This window comes from Brachionichthys hirsutus, chromosome 19 (assembly GCF_040956055.1).
Source record: "Brachionichthys hirsutus isolate HB-005 chromosome 19, CSIRO-AGI_Bhir_v1, whole genome shotgun sequence".
Classification (NCBI taxonomy): Eukaryota; Metazoa; Chordata; class Actinopteri; order Lophiiformes; family Brachionichthyidae; genus Brachionichthys; species Brachionichthys hirsutus.
The window spans coordinates 5309799-5326638 of NC_090915.1; the positions used below are offsets into that span (position 1 = coordinate 5309799).

Sequence of the window (16840 nt, forward strand, 5' to 3'; positions counted from 1 at the left end):
ATATGATTTTAAGAAGGAAGTCATTTCTTCATGCTGCTTAAACGCTGAACGAAAGTCTATATCAGAGACGGCGCCTCGCGTACGGAGAAAGATAATCGGAACACGATAGCTGCTACTGCTGACGCTATCTCAGAGGTAAGATCTATTTAAACCAGAGAAAGGATTTTCTTTTTAGGATTTACAGCTTCTTTATCACTATATTGTCTTCATGACGAGTCGCCACGGCATTTGGTGTATTTCCTCGACTTGCAGAAGAATTTCGGGTCCTTCCTGGCTGGTCACCTTGGATGACACGGGGCGTCTCCTAGCTGTGGCAGCACATCGCTCAGCCTGCATGAATAATAACCGACCACCTCGTGCTTCTGATCGCCTTCGGCGAGCGTCGACGATAGCTCGGGCAGCATCTGGCAAACTGCCTGACTGTGCCTTAGTGTTTATGCTAACTGCTGCTAATTTAAATAATATCTGGAAGGAGATTCCAGTTCACCTGTTCTCTTTTGCACTAGACTAAAATTGCATTTTACTTTTTTGTCGTGCAGGTGATGTAATGGCCAACAGCCCTTTTCCGAACCGTCAAGACGTCAAAACATACAATCTCCAATCATCAGCCAGTCCATCCTCAGCTGGAGTCATTTGAAAACATGCTAATTCGCACAGTTTTAATATTTACTTTAAGACTGGAAACATAATTATGCTGCTGATTATTCATGCTCAATGTGCCTTATGGCAGTTTAGTCAAACCAGCATTTCTGAATGGACGTCCGTCTCTCAGCGGTAAGGGCAGAAGCACAGCAGAATGTAACGTTTCTATGAAGCAGTTCAGTCCTCCACATTATGTCAATGTGTCCCACAATAGTTTAACCCGATGATGCTTCACATCCGATACCTAACTGGATCAGCACAGGTTCAGACACAACTTGATCTTTTTTTTTTTTTTATCTCACAGGAGTGAATTACTAAATATGGAGTGTCATTTTACTGAAATTAATACAGTAAAGTTGTATTAATTGGACATTCATTCATTCATTTGCCAACCGCTTATTCCGTCATCGGGTCGCGGGCCAAGCTGGAGCCAATCCCAGCAGTCAATGGGCGAGAGGCGGGGTACACCCTGGACAAGCCGCCAGTCCATCGCAGGGCAACACAGAGACAGACAATCAGCTTAATTGGACTTACTGAATGAATTTATCCGAAAATCATACTTGAAGATTAAAAATATGATCTTTTGAATGCTAATGTAGCAGGAGGCTACCTGCTATGAGGAGATGCAGCTGAGTTTTGTTTTGGTAGCCAGTGTGTGTGTGTGTGTGTGTGTGTGTGTATGCGTGCATGTGTTCAACATGACACTGCCTCATGTTAAAACTAAACAATACTAAGATGTGTATCTGAAGACACCTGAGGTGAGGAAAAGGTCCTTGGGCTCATAAAAGCAAAAAAAAGAATTTCCCCAAAATTCTGTGTTGTAAAATTTACTGCATTAAAATTGAAGGTTTCGTAAATGCAGTATCCAAAGTTAGTCCTTGACACGTTGTGACACTTTCAGAAAACAGTTCTGTATATCACTTACATAGATGGAGAGAAAAAAGGATGAAGACGAGGCGGCATAAGGAAGATGGAGCGAGCCAACAGTGAGAAATGACACATCGAAAATCCCCACAGAGAGGAGAAATTCAGGTGTGGGGGCTTTCTTAAGACTTGGCTAATATTCCCTCTGTTGCAGCCGATTCTGATTTGGAGGCGATCCAGTCTCACTTTAATGAACAATTATCAACTCCTTCTAACACCCCGAGTGCTATTTTCAATCCTTAATAGCAATTATACAGGGACTCCTGCAAGATTTTACAGGAGCGGTAAAAAGCCTTATCATAACTGTGTGGCACATCCATGTGGAGGCGTCTGTCGCTCATGACAACCCCCCCCCACGCCCACACTAATAATGACTAACCTATGATCTTAGCTTCTCAGAGACATCATAGTTAGATCTCCACTGTCGTTCTGACAAAACGAGGCATTTGATGAATGAAGCTTCAATCGATTCCTGATATTTTATGTGCAAACAATCAACAAATGACACAATTGTGAAATTTAATTCTGACATATGAATTGGTCTTAAAACGAGACACTAATGACATCGTAACCGCATGAAAGGCAAAGACGAAATAGAAAAATGCACTTGGGAATAGAATTAAAACAGTCATATGTACATTTTTCTCCTCTAAAAATTGCTGAACATGGTTTGATTCTTCTTTATTATTAAATTGAGACATGACAAGAAACACTTTTATGAGACATCCCCAGGGTCTGTGTCCCGGACCCGGGGGGGGGGGGGGAGACAAGTTACATGAAGACACAGCAAACCCTGTAGAACCGTGCAATGCTGCATTTTAATAGCTGGAGCGCAATGATAGTAATTGTTCTGGGGATATCAATGCAGTATAACATCTTAATGTACAATAAGGGCAGAATTATTTACCCATCAGTGAAAAATTACATGTTAACTGTGCAATAATTATTTACACTTTTATAATTATAGAGCACTTTTAACATTCATTGTTATTTACTCTTCTATACTTATCTTGCACCACCGTGTCTAATGCAGAATAGCACATTATACTGTGTGGTCATGTTAGATCCTTTTATTTAGCACTAATACTTAATGGAGGCAACTACAATGAAACTACAATGAAATAAAGGGTTTACAGTCTGATATCGATCATCAGTTGACGCCATCACAAATAGCGATCAGTAGCTGTATTCAGCAGGTTACGATTATTCCCACTTTCCTTAGACGTTGACGCGAGAGTCATGTAGCTGAGAGTTAACAGCTTGCAAGCTGCCGCTGTCACACTTGCTGCATACTTGTTACATGGCTTCAGGTAGCGTATCTGACTGGCAGCAGAGAAACCACACGACAGAGGAGTTTAAGGATTAAGACGCTAGATTATTACACAACAGGAAGCAGAACAACACACCTGTCCGGGATGGAGAAGGAACTCAAAAGGCGGTGAGAACATCTGTGAAACATCTACGGCAGGAACTGCGCTTTAACAGGCAACGGAAGACTGAGATTCTTGCTATCGCTTCAAAACCAAAAAGCCTGCCCCCCCCCCCCCCCTGATTTAAACCAAACCCAATATAATCCCTCTCCTGTTTCCTCCTCTCCCGGTCTTCCTGAGGCTTAGTCGATAATGTCGGACTTCTCCACACGTGCACGGTGAGATAATGAAAATGTTTCTATAAATAGGGACAATTGTGCTGACGGTCGCACACGCTCTCTCAAGTGAGATATCTGAGCGTGATTTTCACTCACACTTGTGCACACGCACACACACACACACACATACACAAAACACTGTAAATAAAGGAATGAAAAATCTCCTCTATTGTCTTGTGCTTCATCATAGTGATAGTCCTGAAGCAGCATATTAACACTTGCAAAGCAAACACAATTCAAGCATGCGCCAAATGAGGCTCGAACCCTCGGAGCAGATCGATGTGGCCTCCACGTCTTCAAAAAGCGGCACACGGCGCCGCCCCAGCAGACGACACACGCAGCTAAGAGAAACCGCCATCTGCACTAAGGCACTGCAGCTCATGTACTGTGTAGTACACAGGCATTATCCTACACGTTTAGCACTCAAGGTTATTTGCCAGACATACAAATCAAATTGACAGATTTTTTTCATGCAATCATTCTTCAGGCTATATAATCCAAGAACAAGCCTCTAACCTAAATGTTCAAGAGCAGCATCTGAAGCTGTCGTGAAAATAATTGAGATGGATCAGGCAGAGAAAGCTCATACTTCATCTCGTTCATTCTCGATCTCACCTTCCAGCTCCTGATGAATGACATCAGCGAGGTTGGGCTCTTCTCCCCACCAGAAGATCCACAGCTCCTTGGTGTCGGGCCTGATCTTGCGTCGCCACACGCACAGCAAGTTGGCCTGCACGCAGCGCATGAAGCTGCGCAGCACCGGGTCGTCCTGGGCCGGCGCCGAGATCACCGGGCCGTATTCCCCGCCGCTTCGGAAGCGGTAGCAACGCCATTTAATGCCTGTCAACTCCGCCTAGGAGAGGAGGATGGAAAGCAGCGATTAAAGAAACAGTCCATTGAACAAACTCAAAATGACAACAACGACCAAAAAAAATACATCAAATCTGTCAGCATCTTCTCAAAGTAGAAAAGCACTCAGAGGGCAAACCTCCGCCAAGCCGCTCATTCCATCCACATGGTGATCTGGATCATCACCAAAAAGGTTCTAAAGTGTTCTTGGTATCTTTAAACACCAGCCATGAAAAGTAAAAGTGAATCAAAGTGATTGACGTGTGTTTTTTTTAACAGACTTTTGAATCTATAAATAGAGTTTTCAATGTTACCTCATTCTGGATCAGATACAGAAGACACTTTGTATGAATACCATGTAAATTGTATTTTAAATGACAGTGACGGCAAATTAATTAAAGTGAGGATGTTTTCATATAACTTCAGTTTCAGTTTTTTTATTTTTTTTATTTTTACTCCGTTTACATCTAAAGTTATCCTCTTGATAAAATACATTTTTACAGTCCACAAAATTAAGTGATGAATCAAGCAAGTCACGAGATAAACGTCTTCTGTAATTGAAATCCATTATTATCATTCATGATGAAATAAAGGATGTTTTAATGCATCGATCCAATATAGTGACAGAAATCCGATCAGTGCTGCGTTAACTGTGAGGCGCTGCACTACAGGTGTGCATTGAATTCTAACACGGTGGAGAACACCAGCCAATGCAGGTTCAACCTGACGGTCTTATCTCTGGCTTCAATCCACTGTATCAATGTGTTTGTTGTACTTTCACTAACATTAGTTTCACTAACCGCTGTTTTCACAGCTATGATCCCATGTTTCGGTCCATTTAACATCCTGTTGTGTTGCCACCTTCTCTCCGTACCATTAGTACCATACAGATACAAAAACGTGCGGGGGGGGGGGGGGAGTGGTATTGAGTGAACTACAGGGAATGACCTACTGCAGGAGACAGAGCGTTGAAATATAGAGAGAGCTACAAAGAGTGAGATACACGAGAAGCGGAAAGGTTGCCGGGGTGAACGGCTGGAGCCCGGCCCAGGAACTGACACCGTCTCCATTTAATCTAATGGGATGATAGGTGTTTATGCTGCCTGTTGCAGACTCACTCGGAGGCTCTCTGCCACGAGGCATTTAGTGATGAGCCAGTAAAAGAGGCAAGCTCCTCCTCCTCCCAGAGCCAGACATGCAAGTCAGAACGAACGCTGTGCGTGAACACGGCCTACATACGCAAAACAAGCAAGATCATCGGTGGCCATTCGAGATGCTTGTGTGCTTTGGAAACGCGTTTTGTGTCCGTCCGCGCCGATGCGCGGCTGAAGCGTGCGAAAGACAGGGGGGGCGGGGGGCAGAGATTTGGCAGGTGTGTCGTGTTGCCGTTGCCCTCCTTCTCCTGTGTTCGCCCAGCTGTGAGGGTTTGGCAAACTGGCTCAGATGCCAAGACGACCGAGAGCAGCTGGGAGAGGACAAGAAGAAAAAAAAGGACAAAAAAAACAGTCACCCGCTTTAACACAGGGGGACAGGCAGCAAGGAGTGTTCCAAAGGAATGAAAGCCCATTCAAAGCCAGTGTCTCTGAGTGGGTGAAGAAAAGGAAGCGCCTTGCAGACTATAATCGAGGGGGGGGGGGGGGGACCCTTGTGTGTGTTCTCAGTGATATGTCCAAATCAAAAGTAAAGCGTGGAGGAAGTGTATGCACCTACGAAAAGCGTGCACACGCTTCATCGCCCTGCAACGCTGCAGAACAACAATTACAAGCGCGCCCCTCCCGCAATGACAGTGGAGATATAAACATTTGCGCTGCGATAAGCCCAGACCTAAGATTAGCCTCGACAAGGTCAAGGATGCCGTTTCTCCCAAAGCAAAAAGGAAGACATCTGCTCGCGCTGCCTTGTCGCTCCCAGTCAGTGTCAAAACGTCCTCCGCCGTTTGACACAGACGTCTGCTGCTACTGAATAAGGAGCAGAGAGGGGGGAGTCAAACGTTCAGAAAATACATTCACAAAGAGAGACGGACGGCTTGTTGGATTTTACAGGATGACTTTACAAGCTCTCTTCTCTTTTTTTGAGAAATAAATAAAAATAGTCTGCTTAGAATAATATTTTGAGTTTGATCCGAGTTCCCCAACTTCCAAGCTGGTGGTGAAATTCACATGCATCATCCTGCAAAGTTAATCTCAAACATTCAAGAGTAGTAACAATAGCCAAAACGCATTGCTGTTTTTTTTTATGTGGAGGCTAAATTCGTTCCCCATTTAGCGCAAAAAGAATCTGACATTTTCTCATATCATGTTGTATTTCATGAGAAATATTGTAATAAAAAGGGGCAGGAGACTGAGCGCTGGGTTCCTACAGCCCAAAACAAGTGTTGTGTGTGTGTGTTTGTCGGCCATGCGTAAAAGCCCTGGCCTCCAGCACCCTGCTGAACGCCTGTTCCGAATTAGCCGTGATACAGTTGCAGGAAGAGGAACAGTGCAACAGTCAGGCAGCTCCAAACGCATGCCTGCACACACACACACACACACACACACACACACACCTACACACAGCAGCTGTGACGATGTGCAGACCAGAAGTGCTCAAAAAACACTGACACACATCAGGAGACATATTTTCCAGCTGATGTTATTTTTCATCGACGTCAGCTAAGACGTGACTGCCTGCGTCTGCGTGTGTGTGTGTGTGTGCGTGTGTGTGTGCATGTGTGTGTGTGCAACAAGCGTCGTCTACACCAAAATCGTCGACAAATCTGTGTCGCGTTGAAATCTGTCACGCATGTAAAAACAAACCTTTAATTGTCTCAGCTGCTCATTCCATCACTGTTAAGTCATGAATGGCTTGCAGCACCCCGGATGGCTTCTTAAACAGTTGCCACTTGTCGCACCCGTCATTGCAATTGCGCATTTTCAGTGCTTTTTGTCAGCCGACACACACACTGGAAATGTATCGCGGCTTTACGCGAGTACAGAAATGAGGCGAGAATAAATCACATTATTTACATCACATTCAAAACACAGAAGCCAATATATGTTCAATTGTGTCATTTAAAAAGATTTTTGCTGCATTAACGTTTTCTGGACACCTTACAGTTTTTAATTGTTATTAATGGTTATGCGTTTAAATTGTAACAATCTGGGCTTGAATCCACGCAGGCCTATCGATCTGGAAAGCTCTAATAGATGAAGAGTTGTCAGACTATCGTGTGTAAAGGCATCGAACTCCCATGAGAGAGAGAGAGAGGATGGTGAGTATGGACCGGTGTGATCAAACACGCTTTCCCTGATATAATAGTTAAGTGCATGAACTGTGCTGCAGACTGGATGCTCTGATGATGATGATGATGGTGCTGTGCGCAACAGCATCTTCATCAACACAGCAGACGTCATCAAAAGCAGCAAATTCCTCACCACCCTCCAGAGAAGGAAAGAGCAAATCGGCCATTATTTCAGCCAGCTGTCTCCATCTCTCTCTCTCTCTCTCTTTATTTTTTTTATGCTACACTCTAAAAAGGCGCAGAGGTCAAGGAAATGTTGGTGTATTTAGCTGCCCTGTCGATATAGGCAGCACTCCACCGGGTCCCCCATCTTGGAGGTGAGCTGGTTCAGCTGCTGATTGAGTGCCGGTCCAAAAAGAGCTCTTTCCTTCCGTTGCTACACCGGACCGAAGCGGTGACCTTACTCTCACCTCTATTATCTGTCTCGTCTGCACGCTCCCTCTCATCTCTCAGTGCTGTCTCAATGTCACAAATGACTATCGAAGACACCCGGGAGTGCCCTGCCAGCGCCGTCTCGCCTTCTTCTTCTTTTATTATTTGCCTTCTTCATGTCTTTTCGGTTGAATAAAGATAACAGCTTTTTCCATGATTATTTTGAGCACAGGGGAATCTCAAAATCATCCCCAGATTGTCATTTTCAAAATTTATCACGGCCGTTGGGGGGGGGGGGTATCAGAGTTTCAGTGGTTTAACAAAGCCGGGCTTTGTATTCACACGCTGGCTCAACAGAACCTGAACCCCAGCCAGATGTAACGAGTATCATAACAGAGGTCGTGAACTTCTTTTATGAATTACGTTTTCCTCATTAGGCTCGGTGTTTGTTCACGTTAAAAACGCTTTGCTTTTGGCATTTGGTGAAGCACTTGACTCTCCTCGAGCACAAATGGGCTGCCTGCTTCAGTCGAGATGAGCCGGTTGTTATAACAGTGAACTAAAATAACAACGCTGCAAATAAGCCAAGCGAGGGGTGTGGTTAGAAAGTTCCGCTCAAGCTCGGCCCAAATCAGAGCAAAAATGCACGAGTGTGTCCCAGAAATGCAGGACAAACACCCCCACCCCCCCCTCCAATGCGATTCATGACAGCATCCATTCTTTTTATACAGCGTGACTCATTGTCTGAGTGCATTTTTAAATGTTCAAATTGAAACAAGCATGGAAAGAATGATTTTCATTTCCAGTGAAGGAGAAGCATTCAGTCGGAGCTGCAGAGTCGACTCTCATATCGGTGACGTTACCGACAGACAGCTCAGCAGGATAGAGAGAGCGTTTAGTCAGGAAGAGAACAAGTGAAGGGACGGTGCTTCTCTTGCCAGTTCGCCCTTTCTCGACTCTGCAGCGTGGATCGCCTTAGTCGGGTTACGAACAGACATTGAGACATTGAAAACTTTGGCTTCAGCCTTGGTAACCCATCAATCTCGGCCCGTGGAGCGCCGGCAATAAAAAGGAAATATGGAAGTCCGAAGAGAGAATCTTATTTCCAGAGATTCCCATTTCCAACGTTGCATTGTCTGAAACTCTTGACACAAAGTACGCATTGTTTATCCTGCAAATTGTTCAAAGCCCAGAGGTTATCAATACGGCTTCGATATCAGCGCTCAGAGGAAATCACACGCGACGTGCGCTTTGCAGGAATCCTGCTGACTGAAAACATTCATTCGTCCTCACAGACTCGAGAGACCTTTGGAAGGGACGACTCGAACCTGCCCGACATGCAGGTGAATGCACGCTTGTGTTGCACCTTTCCATGCAGGAAGCAAACGGGCGCGTTTATACATTCCTTTTTTCGCACAGGCTGCAGGCGGAGCGGGAAAAAGCAACGGGCAGCCCGTTTAAACCGGACTCTGTTTTCGGAACGCACTTCCTGAACATTTGCATCTCTCTCTGGGGAAGCGTCTCGAGCGATATCAAAGCTGACAGCTGAGCGTATGACACTGCCGTCTAAGAGAGACGCCACATCTTTAGGAATCTCCCAACAGTCTAAGAGTCTCACAGGCTGAGAGTCTGACAAAGGAGGCACTTTAGGCAATCGAGAGACAGCTTGTGTCAGCAGTTTTTCCTACTCTGGCACAAGAGAAACACTTATTCTGTCGGAGTGGCATAGCGTCCTCATCAACGTCAAATCTGTTTAGACACTTGACAAGCTGCCAATATTTGGGGGGCGGCGGGGGGGGGGGGCTTCAGATCGCTCGTGATGCCTGGGATTCTTGAGATAAGGCTCGATGGCTCCATCAGACACGTGTAACATTCATCCCTCTTTCATTAGAGAAAGAACAGGGAGGGGCGTTAATCATGTCTAAGAATCACTATGAGGGAATCGACCCATTAGCGCTTGTTCCACGTTTAAGTAGAAACATGAAACCTGGTTTAAGGATAATGGGTCAATGCATTTTCATTCTATTTACATCAGTTTGTTGCAGCAGTCGGGGAGTCCGCCATTTCCAACATTAATAAAACTGCCTTGAAAACTACAGGAAATAATAAATACCAACGACTCATTCACAGGTAATGAAGTGGAAAAAATGCATAAACAAAACAGAACAGTTTTAAATAGCTTACAAACTCTTCATTTGGGCATTTGGCACTGTCGCATTTTTTAAATGAACGTTTATGGATAGCGATATTGTGCTTAATTCCGGACTGATGCTCAGCGTTTGGCGCGCCGCTTCCTACGACACGCTCGTGGTTACCGCCGGTAACCAGGTCGGAAATCTCTCACGATCTCACGAATATCGCAGCTGGCAGGTCGAAGCGGTTTGGAAATCGCGTGCGTGAAGCCGAAGCAGACGAAAGGCGGCAGGGGTGGCTTGTGCTGCCAAGTCAGTCGTAAGAAGTCCCCGGTTCTAAGACGGAGCGGCAGACAAGCAGAACCGGCAAAGAACCCCCCCCCTTCATCAATTAACCCACCCAAGTCAAATTAAGGAACTGCACTCCGCTCTGGTATTTTATACCTGAAATGAAGCGGAGAGCACATTGCTGCCCTTGTGAGGAGCGGGAGCGACACGAAAGCACCAAGCAGGTGTCCAAAGAAGGCCTCTGGGGCGGAAGACACTTAGCAGATGCTTTTCTTCGGGCCTACCGCCGCCACCTTTACGAGTCCCTACGAAACCAGGGACCGTCATTTGATCCGTGTTCCCGCCGCAGCATCCAGCCCTGGGAGGCGAGCGAGCCGAGCGACCTAATTAGAACGCCGAGCGTCCCCGGGGCTGCGTGACGGATAGACCTGCCAATCACGTGGCAGAGAGCCTCCATCAAGCCACGACTTCTCACCTGAAACAAAGAGAGGCGGGAGGCGGGAGGCGACGCCGGCTCAAGACCAATAAGGACAACAAGGTCTCGTTCACAGAGGCGCGGCGGCGGCTAAAAGCGACGACAAGATCCCCAGCCATTTGGGGAAGAACACAACGCAAAGCTGCAGCGTCAGGCTGCTTGTAAAGCGTTAAGGAAGGAGGCAGAGCGCCGGCCCTACTTAGCCTAAATTATTAACGCACAAATAAATAGAGCAGTCACTTCTTTGCCAGTGTCTCCGGCGTAAATGAATTCATAGCGACAAGCCACGAAGAAGGAGAGACGAGTGAAGGACAAAGACCGAAAAGCCGAGAATCTCAAAAGAGGGAGGAAAAAAACAGACGATGGAGACAAAAGTAAAAACAGTTGCTAGGCAACGTAAAACATATATAGGAACAGAGCAGGGTAGTGCATTTGTGAGATTTCTGTCCCTGTGGGCTGCAGTGAAGACACAACATCAGTTCCTTTGCTTTCAGAATCACAAATGGGTGTACTTTAGGTTAATGTGTGTTGTTGTTGTTATTTCTCAACAGAACACCTCAGTTTGCTTCCCCACAGCTCAATTGATACGCTCGAACCGAGACGGAGATGCTTGTCAAGCACATCGTGCATGTGAGGAAAGAAAAGCAAAGTCCTGGGTTTTTCCAAACGCAAGACCAGAATCACTTTCTTTAGCGCGCAAGCAAGAGAATGCAGTAATCACGCAATTAGGAGCGCAAGGGGGGGGGGGGCTTCCACGATACCTACGAGGAGTCGATAGCCTCATTGCTCCTGAAATTGGGGAAATGGCGTCTGTGGGGAATGAAAAATACCTCGATTGGCTTGTAATTTCCTTGCATTGATTCTTTCCACGGGGATCCGATTTCAGACATAATGACAGCCCTGCGTTAGTCAGCGTGGCTTTTCCTTGTTTCTTTACAAACCAGAGCAACAAACTACACGGAGAAAAGGCCGGGACGTAGGGAAGGCCTCTGTGTGGGACGCAGACAGAGTCGGGCCATTACCTTCGCCGACCTCGACATGTTTCAACCTGCGAACTCAGCTGGCTGCCGGTTGTGATCTTTGCTTAGTCAGCGGGAGCGGCAGCCAATCGGGAGCCTTGGCACTGGAGATTCGCGGTTTATTCCACGTTCGTCCACACAATCTTAACGCTAATCCCACTCGGGGCATCCCGTCCTGTCCATCCTTTTGGCAACAACACCTTGCCTAAAGGCTCCACGCTCACTTCAGTCGAGCCTGGTAAAAAAAAGCTCTATCAAACATTTTGTGTCTCGCTTTTATATCGCAAAAGTCCGTTTATCACATCGGGCAAGCCGCAGCCGAAATTTGAGCTCTACAAATTGTCACTAGCTTCTGAAAAATCACGGCCGTCTGCCTGATTCCAGATGAGAGAGAGTGTCATTTGGCGCCAAGGGCAGAATCGATGCATCGCAAATGGCAGTGAATCGGCAGTCTGCACATAATGTGTTTGTTCTCATCAAGTGCCCCGTCTGATTGGTCGCAGATAATCTCTCGACGGAATACCAACATGTGATAATTAGAGCTTGCAATAGCGCAGCAGACATTGTTTTCTCTCTCCTCTCAGTTTACCCACCCTTTAACCCAAGTGCTCTCGAACTGCAATTGAATCCCAGCCAACCGTGATATTGGCAAAGATCTCTGGCTTGCAGAAATACCCCCCCCCCCCCTCGTTACAAGGGGGGCAGCATCCTCTTAAGAGAAATACTCCTTTTAGCATGTGTCGGCAGTCGGGTGTAGAGAAAGCGAACCGATTTAGAGAGGCGAACAAATGATGGGGACGGAGACCGGAGGAAACTCCAAACGGCGTTTGGATCCACGGCGATGTGGCAACAAGAAATGCGACAGACTGACGGGAAGCGTTTTGAATCAGGAATCCCCATCCTTAGGAGGAAATGCATTTGGTCAGATTTTGGAGCAGTGCACCCCACATTTCATCCTCCCCTCTCTCACATCATGCTTCCTGTGCACAGACTCGTGCCGGCATATTAGCGGCTGCTTTGGTAACAGTTGTGGAAGTTCGGTGGCGGTGAATTTGAACATTTTCTGTTACAAGAAACCCCTTTCAACTCCACCTGCAGCACTGATCTCCAAAAATCCTTATTTTACGTGAAGAATTCTCTTCCTATGAGAGAATGTAACTGTAAAAAAAAAAGATTTGTGAGGACGTGGTTGATTTATGCCAAGTATCCGCTGTTAGTCATGGATTAGCTTCCTGCAAACTTCCTGCTCTGTCTTATTAGCAAACTCTCAAATCATTTTTCCGAGGAACACACACACACACAAACAGTCAGGGGACGGCAGGCGTGAACTGTTCCGCCCATTTTGTGTGTGTGTGGCTCATCTGTCTTTCTGAAATTGCGATGCCACCGTTTGTTGTGCCTCTGAGGTCGGAAGAGAGCTGAACTGACGTCTGTATAAATGGAGCGAGACTGCGAGACGCAAGGCGGGTCCTTGTGATGCTCAGAATTTCTGATCGTTCTGTATTAATTTCACCGGGGATCAATAAAAGCTAACCGGATCTCGGTGAGACTTTTCACGGTGCGCATACTTTTTTAAAGTTTTGACATAACAAGTGATGGATTGACTTGTTTCGGTGCCAACACAGCAGCAGCAGCAGCAGCTGGGACAAAGTAACTATCCAGATAATCGTCTAACTTTCCAGCAATCGCAAGAACCCGGTGGCACCGCTCACTGCCCATTCCGACCGGCCCTCCTTCCCCACTCGGGCTTCTGCCGCCCTGCAACATTCGGGACCAACCAGCGGGTGCCAATAATAGAACACAGCTGGCACTGCAGGGCTTACATATTTCACACTCAAGCCACCGCGCTCCGAAATACTCATGCCCATCCCGTCCCTTTTCCAGCTCTGGGACTATTGCTGACTCCCTCCTCCCTCCCCCATCTGTCTTTGAACCGTTCTTCACCTCCGTTCCAGGGCCCCGGCAGGTCGACTTCTCAGATAAGAGCCGCAACTACGCTCCAGAGAATTTAGTAGACAAGAGATATACAGTAAAAAAAAAAAAAAAACAACACGCACAAGCACAAGTGAGGAGGATCCCCGACTTCCTCCCAGACCCACGGGGACAGGAAGGCAGCCAACCCCGTAAGGACTCTTGTTCACACACCGTTTTGCTATGGCGGCACATTTAGCTTCTGACAGACACAAGTGCCATGTTCACATGGGCCGCCACTGCGTCGAGTCCCATGGCGATGACAAGGGATTTCCACAGCAGCGGCAGGAGCAGATTAGTGGGAGGCGCCACACACGGGCTGGAGGTGAAGCCGGTGCTCGCTGTCAAAACTGCAAGTGAGCAGAGCCAAAATCACAGGCTTGTGCTTTGATAGCCACCTGATGGAAGACGAGAGGTGTTGCCTCATAGACCTGGACGGATCCCCCTCCCTGTGTGAAACGGCTTTAATGTCATCCACATATATATTTGCACTGTTAATATCAAGCCCAGCAGCTGGCAGTGATGTTTACCGACTCCTGCTTTCAACTCTACATTTGTTGATCATCTATTTTATATATAATATAATATAACCAAAAAGAATGAAGTCATTCTGCTCATGGTATTTGTAGTTTATTGTTTTTCGGTGGCTTCAACCGCTGGAAAAACAATTAGATTTTTTTATGTTGCAAATATTGATTTTGCAAATCCATCATTTATAGATAAATGATTTTATGAGAATGTTGGATTGTCATGATTACAGTGAGTTCATGACTTCTGTTTATCTGTAGAGAAACAGCTGGGGAGAAACGTCATGTTTCCTGAGCTTGGCCTGAACAACATCATCTGGTTGCTCTTATTCTGCTACGAGCAGGGAATTAAATGAGCCTTTAAAGCCACCGACTGCTTGTTGTCTCAATGCACTTTACTTATCAGTGGGCATCTATTGACGTTACCATCATGGATCATTCAGTGGTGAAGCCAAACACCCCAGCGCCGCCGTGGGCACGTTTTAGTTCCAAGGCAAAATGAAAAATAGCCGGAAGCCATTGGTAAAAATGTGTCCCAAAAACACGGCAGACCAGAAGTCCGCCTTCAGGTGACAGCCTGGGTTATAAACACGATTATTTGAACTATTTAACTGTAATTAGACTAATACTATAATTGTGATTTTTTTTTTCAGCTAAACTTTCCTGACTGTGACAGCCTCAGAAAGGCATCTGAATTTATTCAAGCGCTGTGACTGAGACATTTTACAGCTAAAAATAACCTTGTCCAAAAAAAATATCTGATTACTTGGAGAATAGGCAAAAACGATCAACAAAATATTGTTTCTATTCAAACCCTTCGGACCAGATTCAAGATTGAAGACTCGATCGGGTCAGCTTCATCTACCCGCTGCCTGCTCTTCATCCCTAAGCAGCCTCGCTGTATCCACCGCCGCTAATGATGGGGAAACGCAAACAGCCTGTATTAAAATGGCACCGTCCCTGATTACCTGCTTCTTCTTACAAGGCACGGCCGCTAACCCGCCATCAATCAACGCGCCGCTATTAATGGCGTTCCCTCAGCCTCATCTCTTGGCACTTTGTTTCCATGCCAGACAGCGGCAGCATTATTACGCATGCAAGATCTCTATTGGAATGCAGTTTGGCTAATGAGCACCTCTTAGTTGATGACATTAAACCTGTACTTGAGGACACTTAATTACCAGCGTTGCACTCTGCTGAGGGGACGGACGGAGGAAGTCCTTTAATTAAGGTCTCTGTATCATACCCATATTTGTGCATCCTGTGGATGTCAGATGCATTCACAGCCCAAACAAACGCGATAAGTGTGTGCATGTGTGAAGTTTGTCTCCCGAGTCTGAGATGGTTTACAGTGTTTACAATGCACACACACACACACCAACACGCAGCCCCACACACACACACACACACACACACACTGAGGCTTCCTGTGTCGTCTCGCCTTGCGTTTCATATCCAGGCTCGAGTCAGTGTCAGAAGAAAACCTGCCCAGTCCACAGAAAGGCGAAAGGTTTTCTCTCTCATTACATTCCTTCCTCTTTAATTTTCTCCCTCGCTCTGTCTCACCCTCTCACTCCCAGCCTCTTTCCAAAAAAAAAAAAGGCTGGGGCAGGCAGTCAGGAAATGCACATCAGTCATAATTCTTTCCTAAAATGAAAACAGATTCCTCTGCAGTCCTTCAGTCTCTCGCTCGCTCTCTCTCTCTCTCGCTCAGCTGAAAACATTCCTCTGTTTCTCCTCTCGTCCTCCACCCTTCCCTCCTTCGTCGCCACTTCAACTTAACTCACCAGTTCAACTCCTTTTCCTCCCGCTTACAAGGCTTCGTGGGCCGTGTGAGATCGCCGGGCATGTGAACCCGGGTGGCAGTGATCTGCTGCACCCCCTCCCCCCATAAAGCCCAACAGAACAGGGCTCTCTCGTGCTTTTCTATGGTACTTTTTTTATTGATGCAGGCTTCAACAGCAGCCGGTAAATCAGTGTGTGAGGGACGAGGCTGGTGGATGTTGGAATGCCGTTTAACAGGCTGTCAGAGTAAAGTGCTCAGCAGTTAGCCACGAGATCTTTATGTAACGTTGTGCTCTTGTCATGCGAGTGAATTAAAACTACAACTACGCATGCTATTAGCATATTGTCCTCACCGACACATTTCTGCCTCTATAAAATTGCAGGAAATAGTGAAAATGCTAGTTTCCCGTCAACTAGTTAACGAGCTATAAACCTGAAAGTTGAAATGCAAGCAGAAAATCAAAGCAGAGGAATTCATTTATAGTTAAAAAAAATGCATGTCTTTCTTTGCTGGGTCCATAATGGGATGCCCTTATTTACAGCATCAGCGTCCGACTGCACTTCTGAAGCGTGTTGTGAACGCAGCACGAGTCTCGCTTGCAGCATCAGAATGCAACCTGCCTCTTTGTCTCAGTGGGAACCCTCTAACCGAGACTGCGTTTTGCTCCGTCGTGGACTTTTCCGGAGGCGCCCCGCCAGCGAGAAGCACCAGCCAGTCATAAATACCCTCAAGCAGCCAGCTGATGGATGGTCTCTTTACCCCCCCCCCCCCCCCCCCTGTTTAGAAAAAGGATGTTCACAGGGCCAGCTCCACCACAGTGTGCTCATTCAGAAAACTGAACTGAAATGCAAGACATCAAAGGACCTTAAAAGTCGCGTTTAACATTTTAGAGATTTCTGCGAGCTGTCTGGCGACGACAAAAACTTT

At 46.4% G+C, this 16840-nt stretch overlaps 1 protein-coding gene across 1 annotated transcript in view; it reads right to left on the reverse strand.

Annotated features, from left to right (window-relative positions):
* LOC137908366 (mediator of RNA polymerase II transcription subunit 13-like) overlaps nt 1-16840 on the reverse strand; it is a 59063-nt gene that overhangs the window by 41045 nt on the left and 1178 nt on the right. The window contains exon 2 of the mRNA XM_068752763.1: nt 3830-4067. Coding sequence (XP_068608864.1) covers nt 3830-4067 — 238 coding nt within the window. The remainder of the gene's footprint in view (nt 1-3829; nt 4068-16840) is intronic.